Consider the following 18,381-nt stretch of genomic DNA (forward strand, 5'->3'; position numbering starts at 1 on the left):
TATTTAGTTATTTTACAGAGATCACTAGTAGGCAGAGAGGCAGGCAGAGAGAGAGGAGGAAGCAGGCTCCCCATGAAGCAGAGAGCCCGATGCGGGGCTCAATCCCAGGACCCTGGGATCATGACCTGAGCCGAAGGCAGAGGCTTTAACCCATTGAGCCACCCAGGTGCCCTTGTATCATTTTTTAAATGACTTTGCTTCACATTTAACTCTGTGTAAATTCCTCAATCCCATCACCTTTAAAAATTTTATATGTGAGTCACTTAAGTGACTTAAAATGTGTGTTGACTATCACTTGAAAGTTCATATATATTATAAAGGATATAAGGCAAGAAATTTTAATAGGAATAACTAGTTCCGATACCAAAATTTGTAAAAGCACAGCGTCTGTTCTTTTGTGTGACTGTTTCATAATTCATGTAATCATTTCTCTATTGTTGGACATTTAGACTGTTTCTAGTTTTAGTTATTAAAGCAACAAACCAGTGAATAGCTTTGTCCATAAACCTTTTGTGTGAGTATCTGATTATTTCTTTAGAATGTATTTCTAATAGTGTATGAGAATTCCTCTTAGGAGGTATTTGCCAATAATAAGAAAAGATAATGTGAAATATTTTAGTATCAAAGGATTTCTAGAATTATCAGCGAGCTCAGGTATTTATTGGCATTTGTATTTCAATTGTAAATGTCATATGGTCAACTGTTTTTCTATTGCTTTGCTTACTTCTTTCCATTAATTTATAAGAACTTGATTTTGAGGACATTAAGACTTCCTCCTCCCAGTTAAAAAATAAATAAAATGATAGTAAGCATTAACAGTTGCCCTGAAAACTTTTGAGTAGCTATAAGCGAAGTGTCATGATTCTGCTTACATTTTTATTATTTTTTAATTTTTTTAAGGTTTTATTTATTTATTTGACAGACAGAGATCACAAGTAGGCAGAGAGGCAGGCAGAGAGAGAGAAGAAGCAGGCTCCCTGCTGAGCAGAGAGCCCGATGCAGGGCTCAATCCCAGGACCCTGGATCATGACCTGAGCCGAAGGCAGAGACTTGAACCTACTGAGCCACCCAGGCGCCCCTCTGCTTACATTTTTAAATGCTCTTTCTTGGTGCAGCAGGAAGAACTGATCATAAGACACAAGAGCAGCTTGAGGGAGACCAGTCAGAAGCCTGTTGCCACTATTCAAGTAAGAGATGATGGTGACCGTGGCTGGGACAGTAATAGAGATGGAGAGAAATGTTTGGACTCGAACCATGTTTCAGAAGTAAAAATCACAGGATTTGTTGATGAGGAATGAGAAAAGAAAAGAATCAATGATACCCAGATGTTTGGCTGATTTAACTGGATGCCTGATGGTATCATTTAATGATATGGGGCAAACTGAGGTCGAGGTTGGTGTTTGTTTGTTTGTTGAGATGTTTATTAGACATTTACGTGGAAATATCATGTGGATAGACAAGGGTAGGCTTCAGGTGGATGTGGCTTGGTTGTCCCTGGTAGACAGACTGTTTCAAAGCCAGCGCACTGGATAAGATCCCCAAAGAGAATGCGTACATAGAGAAGAAAAAGATGCGTGAGAACACAATCTGAGCCTTGAACACTTAGAGGTTCAAAAGGAAAAGGAACCACAGAGAGGACCTAGTTGTAGCCTGGGAGCTGAGAGAAAACAAGGGTAATATGGCAGCAAAGTGAAGGGATGACATGTTTCAAGGGAGGGGGAGGGTCAACCTCGCGGAATTCTTGGGAGAAGTCAAATAGAGTAGAAGCAGGAAAGTGACTTTTGGGTATTCCACCTGGAAACTATTGGTCCTTTTCCCCCCCTTTTTTAAAAAGATTTTATTTGTTTATTTGACACAGAGAGAGAGAGAGAGAGAGCACACAAGTAGGTGGAGTGGCAGGCAGAGGCAGAGGGAGAAACAGGCTTCCCGCTGCCGAAGGAGCCCGATGCTGGGGCTCGATCCCAGGACCCTGAGCCAAAGGCAGATGCTCAACTGACTGAGCCATCTGGTAGTTTTGAGAAGAGCAGTTTTGATGGAAGGATGAAGACAGAAACAGCACAGGGGGCTTCAGAAGACAGTAGAGGATAGGACTATACCAGCACTGTAATAGAGTGGGTTTTCCTCTCTCAAGGAATAGCCACATTTCAGTACTCAAACGTTTACAAGACATTGCTTTTATTTCATGTGATCCACTACGACGATCAGCACATGGCACAAAGACTCAATTTTTCAGAGCAATGGAATAAGAACTAAAACAGGATTTTAGTTTGAGAGAATGTAATTGTCTACCACGTTTGTCTGCAGACTTTCAACCACAAATGTAATGAATCTCCTGGACACTATCACTGTCACTGTCTCGGTTGTGATAGGAGTTCAAGTAGAGCCATCTCATTTCTGTTTCCCTGCTCTTGGTCATCGTGATCATCAAATTCACCTTTAAATAATAAAGCCTTTTTCTCCCCACACTTCTGGGCTCTTCCAACCCATTCCAAAACTAGAGATTACTTGGACAACAGTACTCATGACCTCTAAAAATGTTTAATGATTGAATCTTTGGACCCATGGATGACAAAGGACAGTGACAGGGGGCACTTCCCATTCTTCCCAGTTGAGGTACTGGAATAGGCTGGCTTTTGTGCCAGCCAGTTAGTTCCCAGCTATAATGATGAGCAGGGTAACTTTGTAAATTCCTAGCAGCATTCTCAGGCTGGGGTCCTGCTGCTAAGGTAGAAGATTGTATGATGGGGACCAGAGGGTGGTAAGTTACGATAGGAGCTCTTCATTTTCTAAACCTTTGGCAAAGTGAGTGAGATACACATACGTGTATGTATATAATTTTAACTGAAGGTGGAAGAGACATTTTGGAGACATTTGAGCAGATTAACAAATAGTATTTGTATACATGTAACTAAAACAGTAATTTATCAGGTGGAAGGCAGATGGGGGGAATAAAATGCCAACCTGTATCTACAGTTGGGTTGTGTTGATGATGAAGTGCTGTTTATTCAGGGCCAGCCTAGCTTGTCAGCAACATAAGAGCTGCGGTAGCACATGACTCCCTGCGTAGCTAGAAGACAATAATAAATTATCTCCTATGCAAATAGCACCGGCATAAAAGCAGAACAAACAGACTCTGCCTCCCAGATTCCTGAAGATTCTCACTCACTCCCTTGTTTGGTGCTGTTTTCAACATGATCCTACTGACACACTCCTAAAGCCATTAAGATCAATTCTGGTTGGGTCCATTACATGAGGGTAGACAGGACATAGTTGTTGGCGAATGCCATTTTGGAGGTAGAGTAACATGAAACACGCCCAAGTGATTCACACAAATCTTTGTTTTTTCAACACTTCGTATGATCGTATGGGTTTGGGAGCCACCCAGAGGAGAACTGGGGATCACCCAAAGGAGCTTGATTTGAAGAATCACTTGATTTTCACATCATGAAAATACAGAATCTTGGACCCAATCCTCGACCCGGTAAATGAGATATTCCAGCAAAGTGACTCAGAAACACACACCCACCCCAGGGTGATTTTTATGATGAAGGTGGTATGAGGAACCAGGAACTGAGGTGTGAGTTAATAAAAGTCCCAGGAAAATGACAGCATTGAACGAACCCAAAGAAGGGGCAGAAGGAAATATATCAAAAAATATATTCCTCCCTTTTTGAAATGGCTTTTCAATTTTCAATGTGCTTTCGAATCACCCGGGATTTTTGGAGAATGCACTTTCTGCTTCAGTAGGTCTGGAGCATGGCCTGAGACAGCATTCCTAACAAGACATTTGGTGTTGCCAAAGCCTTTGGACTTGAGTCCCAAAAGATCCTAGAGCTGTCATTTGTACACAGAAGAATCCAAACAGATTGGAGTTCAGCCAACAGTTTGGAATAGCAAATGTTCCACAACTATGGCTTTGAATAATGCTGAATCTACTGCATCCTATTCTTGGGCTCAGCTACCAGTAAAACCTGCCTTCTTTTGTTCAAGTGACCTAGCTGGGAGTCTCGTAATAATTGTTGTGAAAAATCTCTTAGAAGTGTTGTATCTTCTTTCAAGAGTTTATAACTGTATGCGGGGGATTTTCTGTACATATAGAAAAAAAATATTTTGAAAAGTAAATTGCTAAGCTTTTTGGCCAACACCATTAGTCTGGAAGATGTAGGAGATAAGACGTAGGTAGCTACTGTCCATTCTTGTTTTCCTTCAGGACCATAACTGCTTTTATAATTCATGACAGCAATAAGCTCAGCACTGAGGTCCTCTTGAGGGACATGATCAGTGATGATTTGAGATAATTAAATGTGCATTGTGTATAATGTGAGGTCCATTTAAAATATATATAATTTTAAATATCTACTTCTATTGTGGGTGAATTTATTTTTTAAGTATCTAGAGATTGCTACTATGACACACGCACAATAAATAAAAAGCATGAAAACTGACAGTATGCTTTCTGAGACACATGTTGCAAAAGCTGTTGTATTTGAACATCCTACATTTCACTACCAAGTCAGTACAATAGATCCTTGGTATTCACCAACAATGTATCCTGAGAGCTTTGTCAACTCCCCCATGCAATTCCTTGTACCCAAAAAGGGCAGTGTTTCCTGGAGACGCCTAGTGAGAGCGGCTGCTGCAAAAGTATGCAACAACCATTCCTTGAGGTGTGGAAGCTGATGGTGGGCTGGGCCCCCACCCCTGTCAGGTGTCTCGTGTGGCCTCTCGGGGCCTCAGAGACTTTGACATTCAACTCAGCAGAATTACAGAGTACATGTGTTATGGATATTTTAAGCAGCCAGTAAATAATCTGAGCCACAAATATGAAATCCACAAGTTTCAAAGAACAGCCACATACAAACATAAAGCTGGGCACGGGAAATGCCCTCATCTCTTTGCCCTGAACTGTCTGGCTCCTGGTCACAGTTATCTGGGGAGGGTGTAGGTGGCACCTCCACTTCCTGTGGTACATATTTCCGTGTCACTTTAATACTTAACCAGTGGTTGGGGCATCTGGGTGGTTCAATGGGCTGAGACCCTACCTTCAGCTGGGGTCATGATCTCAGGGTCCTGGGATCGAGCCCCACATCGGACTCTCTGCTCAGCGGAGAGCCTGCTTCCCCCCCTCTCTCTGCCTACTTGTGATCTTTCTATGTCAAATAAATAAATAAAATATTTTAAAAAATACTTTACCAGTGACAAACACAGTTCTGATGCCTTTTATATCAGAACAAAAATGAATAGAATTCTTCGTCTCTCTTGAGTGCACGTTGTGGTGATTTCAACTGAGTGGTGCAGGCAACTGCCGATTGTCTGCGACACATATATGGATATATATCATATATCAAATGTGTGATATATATGATATATGCATATCATATATATATTTATATTTAATTACTGTGTGTGTGTATATATATATATACATATATATATATGCTGTGATAGAGGGTTATGTAGCAAAGGCTGATTTTGTGTGTCTGTCTCTCCAGTCATTCAAAAACATTTTTTTTTGAGGGGCATTTGGGTGGCTCAGTCATTAAGTGTCTGCCTTCAGCTCAGGTCCTGATCCCGGGGTCCTGGGATCAAGCACCATATTGGGCTCCCTGCTTCCCCCTGGAAGTCTGCTTCCCCCTCTCCCTGTGCTCCCCCCTGTCCCACTGCCCATGCTCACTTTTGCTTGTTCTCTCTCTCAAGTAAATAAATAAAATCTTTAAAACGAAGACAAAAACATTTTTTTGAGCAACTAGTATATTCCAGGCATTATGTTAGGGGCTAACGTCCGGTCTTCAGTTCCTTCCTTTAAGAAAGAAAAACAACTACGCCAACAACTATGCCAGTCCTCATTGCCATTAATAAAACTGAAAAAGGCCAGTACATATTTGGAGATGATGTGAGCCGCAGGTTTGTGGTCATGGGCTCATTTTCCACAATGATTGATTCCTTCTTAGCTACCACATAGAGCAAGAAGATCTGATATCACAGCTCTTCCTTCAGTCTCCAGACTCCCACACTGGAATAAAAAGCATACAGTTAACTTAGCTAGAGTCATCTTATGGATTCTTCTTGGCATCATACTTATCACTGGATAACAGTTATTTTAAAAACAATAAGAAAAAAAATTTAAAACAACTTCCTCCTATTTTTCTGGCAATTGGTTGTAGCAATAGTCAGCAGCTATTCATAATCCTGTGAACAATAAAAGGAAAAGTATTTTTTACAAAGCCAATGTTCAAATAAATATTTTAGGAAAAAACCCTTAAGACATTTGTTACTTGTCTGAATTATCGGAATAATGGCCAAGATGCCTGGGGCACGTGGTTGGTTCAGTGAGCTAAGCCTCTGACTCCTGGTTTCAGTTCAGGTCATAATCTCAGGGTGAGATGGAGCCCCAGGGGGCTTTGTTCATATCGGGGAGTCTGCTTGGGATTCTCTCCCCACTTCTTTCCCTCTGTACCTCCTCCCCTGCTCCTCCCCGCACCCCCCCTCCCGCTCATGCACACCCACTCCCATTCTCTCTCTTAAAAAAATAAAAAATACTGGCCAAGACTCCTTCCTTCCTTAGGCTAGGAAAACAAAAAGCCAAGGATGTTTTAAGCCATAGCATGAAAGTTTGCCAACTTGTGTGTCTGATAAGAAATACCTGTCACAACACATCACAACATGGGACCAATTTGTGGCACAAGTGCTGAGGCGAGGCCGTCTGACATTAACATCAACGGCCCTGTTGTTGTTTCAGAACTGTATGTTTCACAGCAATATCAGCAGTGACTTGAAAGCATTTGCGGACAAGTTCGGCTTTGATGTCCTCATCCTCCTGGCCAGCTACCTGTCGGAGGAAGAGCAGCCCAGACGGCAGATCGCTGTGTATTCCCAGAACCTCGAGCTGTGCAGTCAGGTAAGGACCTCCTTCTCTCCCACCCATCTGCTTCCTAACCCGCTGGCTGTCACAACATGCGGCGGGACTGGGGAACCGATGAGCCGCTCAAGGAAATGTGCCTGAGAGAGAAGGTCCTCGAGAAATGTTGGGGGTATTTCGCACCTTGGGCCATTTATGTATGTAGATACGTATGTATGCATTTCTATTTCAGAGTTTTCAGAGTTTTTTTTTTTTTTTCAGTTTTGAGGCCATGTCACCCAAAAATCACCTAATCAGAATTGGCGGTGAGATCAATATTGGTCCTTTTTAAAAAATCGAGGTGTGATTGACATATAACGTTATATTAGCTTCCGGGATACAACATGATGATTGGATATCTGTGCATATTGTGAAGGGATCACACCCCAGGAAATCTAGTTCACATCCATCAACAGGTGTAGTTACAAGGAATGTGTTTGTGGGATGAGGACGTTTACGACCCCCTCTCTTAGCGACTTTCAAATATATATTATGGTATTACCAACTGTAGTCACTGTGCTGTACGTTACATCCTCAGGACTTATGTTTTGTAACTGGAAGCTTGTACCTTTCTGCCTCCTTCACCGCCCAACCCCCATACAAGGCCTTTAATGTTATTTTTAAATGTATTTTGTAGTGCAGTACAGTTGACCCTCCGTGTTCCACTGGTTTCACGTGTAGAACATGGTCATTCAGCAACTCTGTATGTTATGTTGTGCCATGAGTGTAGCTACCACCGGTCATCACACAACACCGGTATCATGGACTTATCCCCCATGACCACACGGGGCCTTTTAAAAGATCCCCGCATCTGTTTGTCTTCTAGACCGAATCCATAGAGAGAAAGATCGTATCTGTTTCACCCAAAGAGAGGCAAGTCCTCCTGGGGGTGATATTTTCCTTGAGGGCTGCTACTTGGTTATACCTAAAAAAGAAAAAAAAAAGTCCCCGTCTGAATACCTACTGGGGGCCCAGTGTTTAGTAACTCATCTAATGCTTTGATCAGAATTGGCTTGTCTCTAAGTACTAAAATTCTGATTGGGTAATTAGCTCCTCTTGGTTGATCACTGAATTTTTTAACCCAAGGTTTCGGAAATAATGTAAGTAGACAACATGAATCAAAATAGGGCACTGGCTATACCAAACCAGGTGTACTTAACAACCAGTAGGAGAACCTACGTGATTCATTATCACCTGGACATGAACATACAACTGACCTGGACATGAACATACACCTGTTAGTTGGGGCTCATATGCTGTTGGAAAGCTCCACCCCCGGTAGCTTTCTCTTTCCTAGTTCCTCCTTTGCCTTATGAGGCAAAGGCTTTCGGAGGTAAAAGAGGGTCCTGGGTTCCTCCTTCTGCTCCATTTCCCTTCATGCCCATACTCATCCCACCCCCACTTCTTCTCAGCAACCAGCATTATCTCAGCTTTTTGCGAGCTTGAGTTTCACTCCTGTTGGAAGATGATATTGTGCTACACCAAGGAAAGGATTTAAATGGTTTAAATCTCGTAACCTGTAACTCTCAGAAGCAAACAACACTGAGCAGCGGGATTTTGAGTTAAAAGAAAAGCCGGTTTGATGGGATTGTAGAAAGAGGTGGCGGTATTTTAAGTGGGATTTTCCGTGTCTTACATTATGTGGTCTTCATTTGTTTGAGATCTTCTTTGTAGAACGATGCACATAGATTAATTTTATATTAAGAAAAACTAAGAGAGACAAATTGCAAAGAGCAGAGTGCCTAAGTGCTCACACAAACCCCTGTGCCTCCCTGACAGATTTGCTGTGAGCTGGAGGAATGCCAGAACCCTTGCCTAGAGCTGGAGCCCTTTGAATGTGGCTGCGACGAGATCCTGGTGTACCAGCAGGAGAACCCTTTGGTGACCTGCGATCAGGTGGTTCTTCTCATCAAGGAAGTCATCAACAGGAGGTGTCCAGAGATGGCTTCCAACAGCCGGACGTCCTCGACCGAAGCTGTGGCAGGAAGCGCCCCACTGTCCCAGGGATCTTCCGGGATTATGGAATTGTATGGCTCCGACATAGAGCCACAACCCAGCTCCGTGAATTTCATAGAAAACCCTCCAGATCTGAGCGATTCTAACCAGGCTCAGGTGGATGGGAACTTAGACCTCGTCAGCCCCGATAGTGGCTTGGCCACCATTAGGAGCAGCCGTTCGTCCAAGGAGAGCTCAGTTTTCCTCAGTGATGACAGTCCAGTGGGAGAAGGTGCGGGGCCTCACCACAGCCTTCTCCCAGGGTTTGACTCCTATAGTCCCATCCCTGAAGGAGCAGTCGCTGAAGAGCACGCCCGGTCCAGAGAACACAGCGAATCTTTTGATCTCTTCAACTTTGATCAAGCGCCCATGGCTTCTGGGCAGTCCCAGCCGTCTTCCCATTCTGCAGACTACTCTCCCGCAGACGACTTCTTCCCCAATAGTGATTCCTCAGAAGGACAACCGCACACCGGACCTAAAGAAATCAGTGGGATAGGGATGGACATGTCTAATTTTTCATCCAGTTCGCTTTTGTCAGGGGCTGGCAAAGATAACCTTGTGGAATTTGATGAGGAGTTTGGTCAGAGACAAGATAGTCCCCGGGATCACTCTGAAAGAAATTTGAGCCTGACAGGTTTTGTGCGAGATAAAACTCCTTCACCAGAAAGGCTAAAAAATATTGGAAAGAGGGTCCCACCAACACCTATGAATAGCTTTGTAGAAAGCTCACCATCTACCGAAGAACCGGCTCTACTCTATCCAGATAATATGACCCAAAAAACAATAAAAACAGGTCACATCGGGCCACCTCAGACCCGTGCGAGGTGCAGCAGCTGGTGGGGTGGTTTGGAAATCGACTCTAAAAATATTGGAGAGGCATGGAGTTCCAGTGAGCAGGAGTCTGTTTTCCAGAGCCCCGAGTCATGGAAAGATCATAAGCCAACCCCAGCAGATAGGAGAGCCTCGGATTCTATATTTCAACCAAAGAGTCTCGAATTCCCAAAGTCAAGTCCCTGGGAGTCTGAGTTCAGTCAACCTGGGCTTAGCAGCAATAATATTCAAGACCGAAATGAGGACAGTTTGCAGTTTCAGAATGTGCCCCAGGAGAAATTGAATTTGCCAAATGCTTCTCCTCAGGGAACAAATCACCTGATAGAAGACTTTGCCGCCTTGTGGCGTTCTGATCGCTCTCCCACAGCGATGCCAGAGCCGTGGGGTAATCCCACAGAAGACGGCGACCCCGCCGCTGCGGTGTCGTTCCCAGCCTGGAGGGCCTTTGGTAAAGAAGATGGCGCCAATGCTCTGGCAAGTACCTGGCACCTGCACCCAACCAGTGGTGAGACGCCGTCTGTGAGGGACCCGAGCCAGTGGGCCATGGCAAAAAGTGGGTTTTCTTTTCCTTCAGAAGACAATTCACCCAGCGAGGCCAAGAATGAAGAAATCTGGGGCCAGAAGAACCACAACCCCAGGGACAATATCCTTGTATCTGGGAATCCCAGCTCCAATCTGGATCATGCATGGAATAGTTCTAAGCCAACACAGGAGGATCAGAATGGTTTAGTGGATGGAAAAATTAGGGGGAAGGTGTATGAAAAGGTTGATTCCTGGAATCTTTTTGAGGAGGGTATCAAAAAAGGGGGGTCGGATGCCATGGCACCGTGGGAAGATTCCTTCTTATATAAATGTTCCGATTACAGTGCATCCAACATGGGGGAAGATTCCGTGCCTTCCCCCTTGGACACCAACTACTCCACATCTGACTCTTACACGTCGCCAACATTTGCTGGAGATGAAAAAGAAACAGAAGACAAGTCATTTGCTAAAGAAGGAGACTTGGAGTCAAAAGACGAGAACTCCACCGGGGGGGAGATTGAAATCCCTCCTCAGTCCCCAGAGCAGCAACCTAGGAATCGAATTAGCTCAGGTCCCGGGAACCTGGAAATGTGGGGTTCCCCTGATGCAGATAATAGTTGTTCAATAAATGTCACTCATAACTCCGATAAAGATTTACTTGAGACTGAGCCCACCGATGATAAGAACATCTCCCTGGATGATGACATTGGGGAAAGCAGCCTGTCCAGTTACGATGACCCCAGCATGATGCAGCTGTACAACGAGACCAACCGTCAGCTCACGCTTCTACACAGCAACACCAACTCCCGCCAGGCGGTCCCCGACAGCCTCGACTTGTGGAACAGGGTGATTCTGGAGGACACGCAGTCCACTGCGACCATCTCTGATATGGATAACGATTTGGACTGGGATGACTGCAGTGCCGGTGTGGCGATCTCCAGCGAAGGTCAAGCACAGGGATACACGGCTGAAGGTCCTGAACCTGAGACCCGATTTTCCGTGAGACAGCTGGAACCGTGGGGTGTGGAGTATCAGGAAGCAAATCAGGCGGACTGGGAACTCCCTGCCTCTTCTGAGCACAGCGAGGACCCTCCTGCCAAGGAATATGACACCTTGAATGAAAAAAGTGGGCAGCTCATCGCAAATAATATTTGGGATTCCGTCATGAGAGATAATGACATGTCTTCGTTAATGATACCAGGCCCACCATGTGTTACAGATTCTGAACTACACAAGTCACCTCCCGAAACTCCCAACTCATCAGAAAAAATTAAGGACAATTATATCCCAGAGGTGCTAGAAGCTTCTGGAGCCAACGAGTCAGGAACACTTGATCCTGATAAGCAGGACACGGGCAGAGGAACCCTGCCAAGGGATGCGGCATCCTGGGCATCCACCCTTGAGAATCCGGGACATGTTGCACACTCAGATCCGTGGAAAGGTCCTCACTATGGACAAAGTGAAGGTGAGGAGGAAGCCCGTGGAGCTGTTGCTAGGGAACGGCTCAGTGAAGAGGAGATGCTAGATAGAACCTCAGAGATTTCTGGAAAGGGGCCAAGCCACCAGGAATGCTCTTCCCCCACGGCATCTCCACATCAAGAAATCTGCGACGAATTGGGCAAAATCAGCTCTCATTCAGCCACTTCCAGTCCTCAGAATGAGGAATCCCAGGAGGTTTTAGAGTATGAGAGCGGGTCCTACAATCCGGATCCCTGTGATGGTCACACAGACCTGCAGGTCCAAGAGACCTACGACATGCACCTCATGGATTATGGAAATTCAGGGGAAACCACAGAAATTTCAGGTGGGCTGAAATTAACAAAAACTGTGTCTTTACCTGAAATGGATCTTGAGAAAACTGGAAAATGTAACGTTCTGGAACCAGAGAGAGTGAACAAAGAGCCACCCCACGAATGTCCCCAAAGCCTTGACATTTGGGAGGCCTCTATAGAGACTAACACGCAGGTCAATTTACCAAGTTCTGAGATAACTAAGAATCCTGAAGTCGAGAGTACCAAAGACAGCCCTCCAGGAGCTGACCCATCAGGAAATTATCGCAGAGATAGTATTTCTAGTGAGTACACACATTCCAGCGCATCCAGTCCTGGCCTAAACGATTCTTCAGCTGCATTGCTTTCCTGGGACCAGGGACCCAATACAAGGCATCAGAAGCAGCAGCAAGATGATTGGAACCAACAGAATCCCCAAGAATCTGCGCTAATTACTACTGACAGTCAAGTAGAAGTAATTACTGAAATGCAGGACCTGGAGAAAACCAGAATGGACAGGTTGGAAAAGAGCTTAGATCACAAGGTTCCTAAATTTTTAGAGATTTGGAATGACTCCTTAGATGGCGATTCCTTTTCCTCTTTATCCAGCCCTGAAACAGGCAAATATTCAGAATATTCCACTGCCTGTCAAGAAGGAAATCTAGTGGTTAGCTGTCAGGAGAAAAACGAGCATGACATTTCTAAAACTCTGCAGCCAGAGGAGGCCAGGTTCATGGCAACAAGCTCAGGTTCTGATGACGACAGCATAGGGGATGAAGAGTCAGGGGAGAAAGAGAGGCATCTGGGCACTAGTCAAGCTGCTAAGAGTGAACCCAGGGCTTGGGATTCACTGAATGACCCTAATAAGTTCTCAGCCACAGCTGATCCTAGTGATGAATTTTCTGCCTATGGAGGCAGTTCAGAACCAACAAAGTCAACTCCGTTCTGTGACAGTCAACCAAACAGCCCTGATCACTGGAGTTTCTCGCCACTAAAGGAGACTGAACTGCAGATCACAGCAGTGGGAAAGGAGATGAGATCTCCGGAAACAGCGAGGATGGGAGATACCCTGTGGCAAATCTCCCCCCAAAGTGAATCGAAGACTGAGAACTATTCTAAATTGGAAATGCTTGGCTTCTCAGCAGAGAGCACTGAGTGGTGGAACGCCTCTCTACAAGGAGGACGACCAATTGAGAGTACATCGGAAAGGGAATTACCTAGTTCAAGTAGCATGTTAGAGATGAGCTCTTCAGTGTACCAAAACTTGAGTCCCTGGGGGGTACCCATGCAGGATGATAGGGAACCCATGGAAACACAGTGTACCAATCCTTTCACTGAGGAACCTCAGTCACCCTTCCTGGATAGCAATGAAGAGAACTCCCATAAGCAACTTTGGAACATTCAACCAAGGCAGCCAGACCCAGAAGCTGATCAGCTTAGCCAGCTGGTAATACTGGACCAAATTAAAGAGAAGGATTCCAGAGAGCAAAGCTCCGTGTCTTCTGCCGGTCAAGAACCGACTTCGGAAACACCTACCCAAGATCAGGAGTGTCAGAGCGCAGTGCTGTCCGTCTGGGGTCAGCCGGACCCAACATTTACTCACACAGATGAGAAGGGACCTGTGATGTCTAAAGTTTCGACGGTTGAGTGTCAAGAAACAAATTGGTGGGAAGAAGGAAAATCATATCCAGATAAAATAACGAATTCAACCACTGCCTCAAAAGATTTCCCCACTGTCAGTTCTTCCACCGAGTTGATAAAGAAGTCGGGTTCTGAATGGAATGTCTGTACCTCTAGTGAGGGCCCCCAAGGCACATTTGTTCCAGATATTTTACATGGCAACTTCCAAGAGGGTGGACAAGTGGTCGCAGCTTCGCCTGACTTGTGGTTGGATGCTAAGCAGCCCTTCAGCTTGAAAGCAGATGGTGAGAATCCAGATCTACTGACTCACTGTGACCCTGACAGCAATTTTCAGGCTTCCAACAGCCCTGATATATGTCATGATTATGAAGCAAAGCAAGACACAGAGCAGCACATCCAGGCTGGAGTGGGGCCCGGAGGGATAGCTGGTGAGTTATATCTCCCTGAGCCAAAGACGGATGAAGAACCCAGTCCAGAGCCTGGGCAGGAATTTGTCCCAAGCAATCCAGAACGATCTTCTGAAGATGTGATTCCTCTTCCCCCAGTCAGTGATCTGGTGGACACAAGGGGTTCATCTCCACCTGCCTCTCACAAAGCTTCCCCTGAACCTTCTGAAATCAGTGGTGGAAATAATACAGATGTCCAAGGATCTGAGACAGGAGTTGCCCCAGATCCAGCACTAAATCTGCAGCTTGCAGACAGGACAAGCCCAATGATCGAAAACGTGGGAACAGGTATTTGTGTAACTCTCCACGAGCCAACTGTGGACAGCAACAGCTTGCCGATGTCAGAGGGCTTTCCCCCCGAAAGCCAGACAGATGCAGGAGCCTTGCTGGACCATGAGCAGCCCTTTGCTACCGAGAATTCTCCTGCTGGTCCTGACGCCTTGCTGGCCTCAGACACTTGCCTGGATGTAAGCGAAGCTGCCTTTGACCACAGTTTCAGCGACGCCTCAGGTCTTAACACGTCCACGGGAACGATAGATGACATGAGTAAACTGACATTATCAGAGGGCAATCCCGAAACGCCAGTTGACGGGGATGCGGGGAAGCAAGATATCTGTTCATCCGAAGCCTCATGGGGTGATTTTGAATATGATGTCATGGGCCAAAATATCGATGAGGATTTAATGAAAGAGCCCGAGCATTTTCTCTATGGTGGTGACCCTCCCTTGGAAGAAGACGCTCTGAAGCGATCGCTGGCACCTTACACACCGCCCTTTGATTTGTCCTACCTCACAGAACCGGCTCTTGGTGCCCAATCAACAGAGGAGGCCGGGTCCCCCAAGGATGAGTCTCTGGGCAGCGAAGCAGCCGAGATACTGCTTTCTGCCCTTCCCAAGCAAAAAAGCAATGAAAAGCATGAAGAAACCCCAAACAGCCAGCCTGGACAGCTGGTTGTGCTGCATATTCATGAAGGTCCTGAGCCAGAGGGAGCCCACTCCAACCTAGAGTGGTCTCCTTCGAACATTGACTGGGAAGTAGAAACGGATAACTCGGATTCACCAGCAGGTGGAGACATAGGACCACCAAATGGTAAGAAACAACGTGGTCCTCCACCCTCCCACCCTACTGCCCCCTCCCCCCGCCCCCACTCCTGGAACCTGCCGCTTTCCTTCAATTAATGTCTTTGTAAACCAAGCTCTTCCTATCAAGGGGGTAAAAAGAGGAACTAACTGCATTTGCTTAACCAAATCCTCCATTAACAGCAGTAAATGTCTGCTGTTTTTATAATACTTCTCTTTGAGAGTGCCTGGGAAAATAAAACAGCTCTACAAAAAAAAAAAATATATATATATATATATATATAAAATATAAAATATATATCTATAAAAATATAAAAATATATATCTATATAAAATATAAAATATATATCTATAAAATATATATATATATATATCTCTTAAATTATCTCTCCTTAGATGGATCATTTGCAAAGATCACACATCACATAATGTGCTAATTCTGCCTTGTTCGCCCCTTCTCGCCTTCATCTTCCACTTCTAGGAGTCGGCGAGGGAGTGTCAGAGTTGGAAGAAGAAAAAGTAATTCCTATCAAAGAGCCTGAGCAGATAACACCAGAATACAGGGAAGAAAGGTCCACAGAGAAGAATGAAGATCGTCACGCGCTACACATGGACTACATACTTGTAAACCATGAAGAAAATTCACCCCCAACACCTGAGGCCCGGAAAGCTCGAGAAAGCACATGCGAATCAGGAGAGTTTCCCACTGGTCCTGAAGAAACAGGGCTGCCAGGAACTCCGCTAGCTGGCCTCTCAGATTCCTGTCAGCCCGTCTCCTTCAGTGGAAGAGAAGATGGTTCTGTAGAGACAGTGTCTCCCAAAGGTGATAAGGATAAGAGATCATCTCTTGAGAGCCCTGGGCAAGACCAGAGCTGGATGGTCTTGGGTCACAGTGAAGAGGGCGATCAGTCGTTGGAAGCTAGGAACTCGGGGCCTGGAGGGTCTGGCCAGGTGGTAGAGCTGACCTCCCCTTGTGGCTTAGGTGAGGGCCCCCACATACAGGTTCTAGGAGGAATGAAGCCTGTGGAATCTTTAACTCTAGAAGAGGCCCCTGGTCTGGGCAGCCAATCCCGGAAGAGCAAGGGCCGAGGCAGAGCTGGCCCAGACGCGGTTCTAGGGCAGGCCATCCGCCATGACAATGAGTGGGAAATGCTTCCACCTCAGCCTTCTCGGAAAAACAGGATCCTTGAAACAGAAATGGAGGAGGAAACAGAGTTTCTGGAGCCCAGAACGAGGAAACCGAGACCAAAAGGGTAAGCTGAAAGCTAGATTTATTTTTTTTAATGAAAAATATTGTATTAGAATCTGGGGAACTGGTGAGGGATTGTGGAATATGAAGAACAACTGGATGATGGGAGCTTTGCTTCCAGGTATGGCCAAGCAGCATCTGTAAAAACAGCTGATAAATAAACATAAAGATAATGAGGATTTGTGGCTATTTTCAGTCACAAAACAAAACAAAACAAAAACACTTCAGTTTCCATCCAGAGTCTGTACTTACCCTTCTGATACTTACCCTACTCTACCTACTCAATACCTATATTACTCTTAAACAAGCAGTTGGAACCAGAGAAAGCAGGGCACTAACAATTTTTTCATAGAGCACCAAACAGTTTGCTTATATTATCTCATTTAATACTTACAACAACCCTGATGTGGTCGGTGTTATTACCTTTACTTTCCACACCTCGGTGGGGGGGGGGGGGGTCCCTTGAAGTAAGTAACCAGAGGGAACACTTGGATTTTAAGGTTTTTCACCTCTAGAGCCAGTACTTTTCCAGCAGACACACTGCCTATCTCACACAAAGGGCAAGTCTGGTTTTATGTCACAGCTAACTTACGAGGAGGGCTGACTAAGGAGACGCCGCAGCAGGCTCAAAATCTTAGTGTGAAATATTCACTCCCCAGCTGGCTGAAAAATTGGCCAACAGCCATCAGACTAGGGATTCATTCATTCATTCACCACATGGGGTCTGAGAATCTGCTCGGTATGGAGTTTCTGGGTAGCCAGTGGGTATAAGACAGCACGTCAGAGAACAGGATGTCATCTCTGCCCTCGAGCTTCCCAGGCCCTGTTGACACCATGAAAGGTTGTTCATTTCTCTTTATTTGTCCTAATGGAGCCCTCTTGCTCCCAGGGACAAAAGGCCAAACTGTGACAAATTAAAAGGGAAGATCTTATTTCCTCTTTAAAATGTAGCGGAAAAAAGATCTCTTTTTTCTACTCATTTCAGGAGCCTAAAGGACTAGGCCTACCATGGACTCCCTGTGAGTCCAAGAATCTGGATCCCAGCCTAGCTCTGCCGTGACTGGCCATGTATGTTGGGATCAACCCTAGGCTTAATTTCTTCCTCCATGAAATTGGTGGCTTTGGCTGGAGGACCTCAGGCCTTCCTCAAGTTCCCATCCGCAGGAGCCTCATTTGCAAGTAAACAGAATGTGTCCTCAAGAGCTTTGGTCTTCACAAATTTCCTCCCTCTCCCCGAAAGGAATAAGAAAAGAAGAAGGAAGAGCAGGGGTAAATCAAGGGTTCTTAAAGGGCCTTAAAGAGTTAAAGTCTCGTATTCAAGGGCAGTTTCCTAAATCCAGACCTTTTCAGTTGGCCTAATCTTCCTTTTTCCTGTCAAGCTATTTCCTTCCAGAGAGCCCCCAGATCCGTTATAGAAAGAGGGTAGCAGATGGATCCCAGCAGCCCCGCTGGTGTTGTTATGGATAGAGCTCAGAACTCCGGCAGCCTTGCCTTGGCTGAGCTATTGTTTGGCTTCTGATCTGCATTTTCATGCCCCTGTGGTCCAACAGATGAGACTGCCCCCTGTTGCCACCAGCCCCCTCTCTTGCCAGCAGATTTCTTTGCTCCTATTTTTCTGCTCAGCCCCTGTAGTAATGACAGTTTTCTCACAATTTGGGGAGGGGGCAGAGTTTCCCCACCGGCATCTGTATTATTACCTTTTGTGTAAATAATTTACTCTCGGCTATGTTTGAAAGGTCTCTCTGTGCTAGATTTTGAGAGGGCACGGAGCTGTGGCAAACAGTGATTCTCTAAATGGGGTCCTACAACCAGCAGCCTGGGGGCGCCCAGCTGACTGCCAGTAGAACATGGGACTCTTGATCTGGGGGTTGTGAGTTCAAGCCCCATGTTGGCAGTAGAGATTACTTTTTTTTTTTTTTTTAATAAAAGCAGCAGCCTCAGAATCACCTGG

The 18,381-nt window shown here is 45.4% G+C and overlaps 1 protein-coding gene across 5 annotated transcripts in view; it reads left to right on the forward strand.

Annotated features, from left to right (window-relative positions):
• The window catches only part of PRUNE2 (prune homolog 2 with BCH domain), a 255,786-nt gene that overhangs the window by 168,543 nt on the left and 68,862 nt on the right, over positions 1 to 18,381 (forward strand). For all 5 annotated transcript variants that reach the window (XM_013045681.2, XM_013045683.2, XM_013045685.2 and 2 more), the window contains exons 7-9: positions 6,740 to 6,898; positions 8,678 to 15,191; positions 15,663 to 16,434. In XM_013045681.2, the coding sequence (XP_012901135.1) occupies positions 6,740 to 6,898; positions 8,678 to 15,191; positions 15,663 to 16,434 (7,445 nt within the window). The remainder of the gene's footprint in view (positions 1 to 6,739; positions 6,899 to 8,677; positions 15,192 to 15,662; positions 16,435 to 18,381) is intronic.

The sequence above is a fragment of the Mustela putorius genome, unplaced genomic scaffold, assembly GCF_011764305.1.
Source record: "Mustela putorius furo isolate JIRA1106 unplaced genomic scaffold, ASM1176430v1.1 tig00000854_pilon_pilon_pilon, whole genome shotgun sequence".
NCBI classification, from domain to species: domain Eukaryota; kingdom Metazoa; phylum Chordata; class Mammalia; order Carnivora; family Mustelidae; genus Mustela; species Mustela putorius.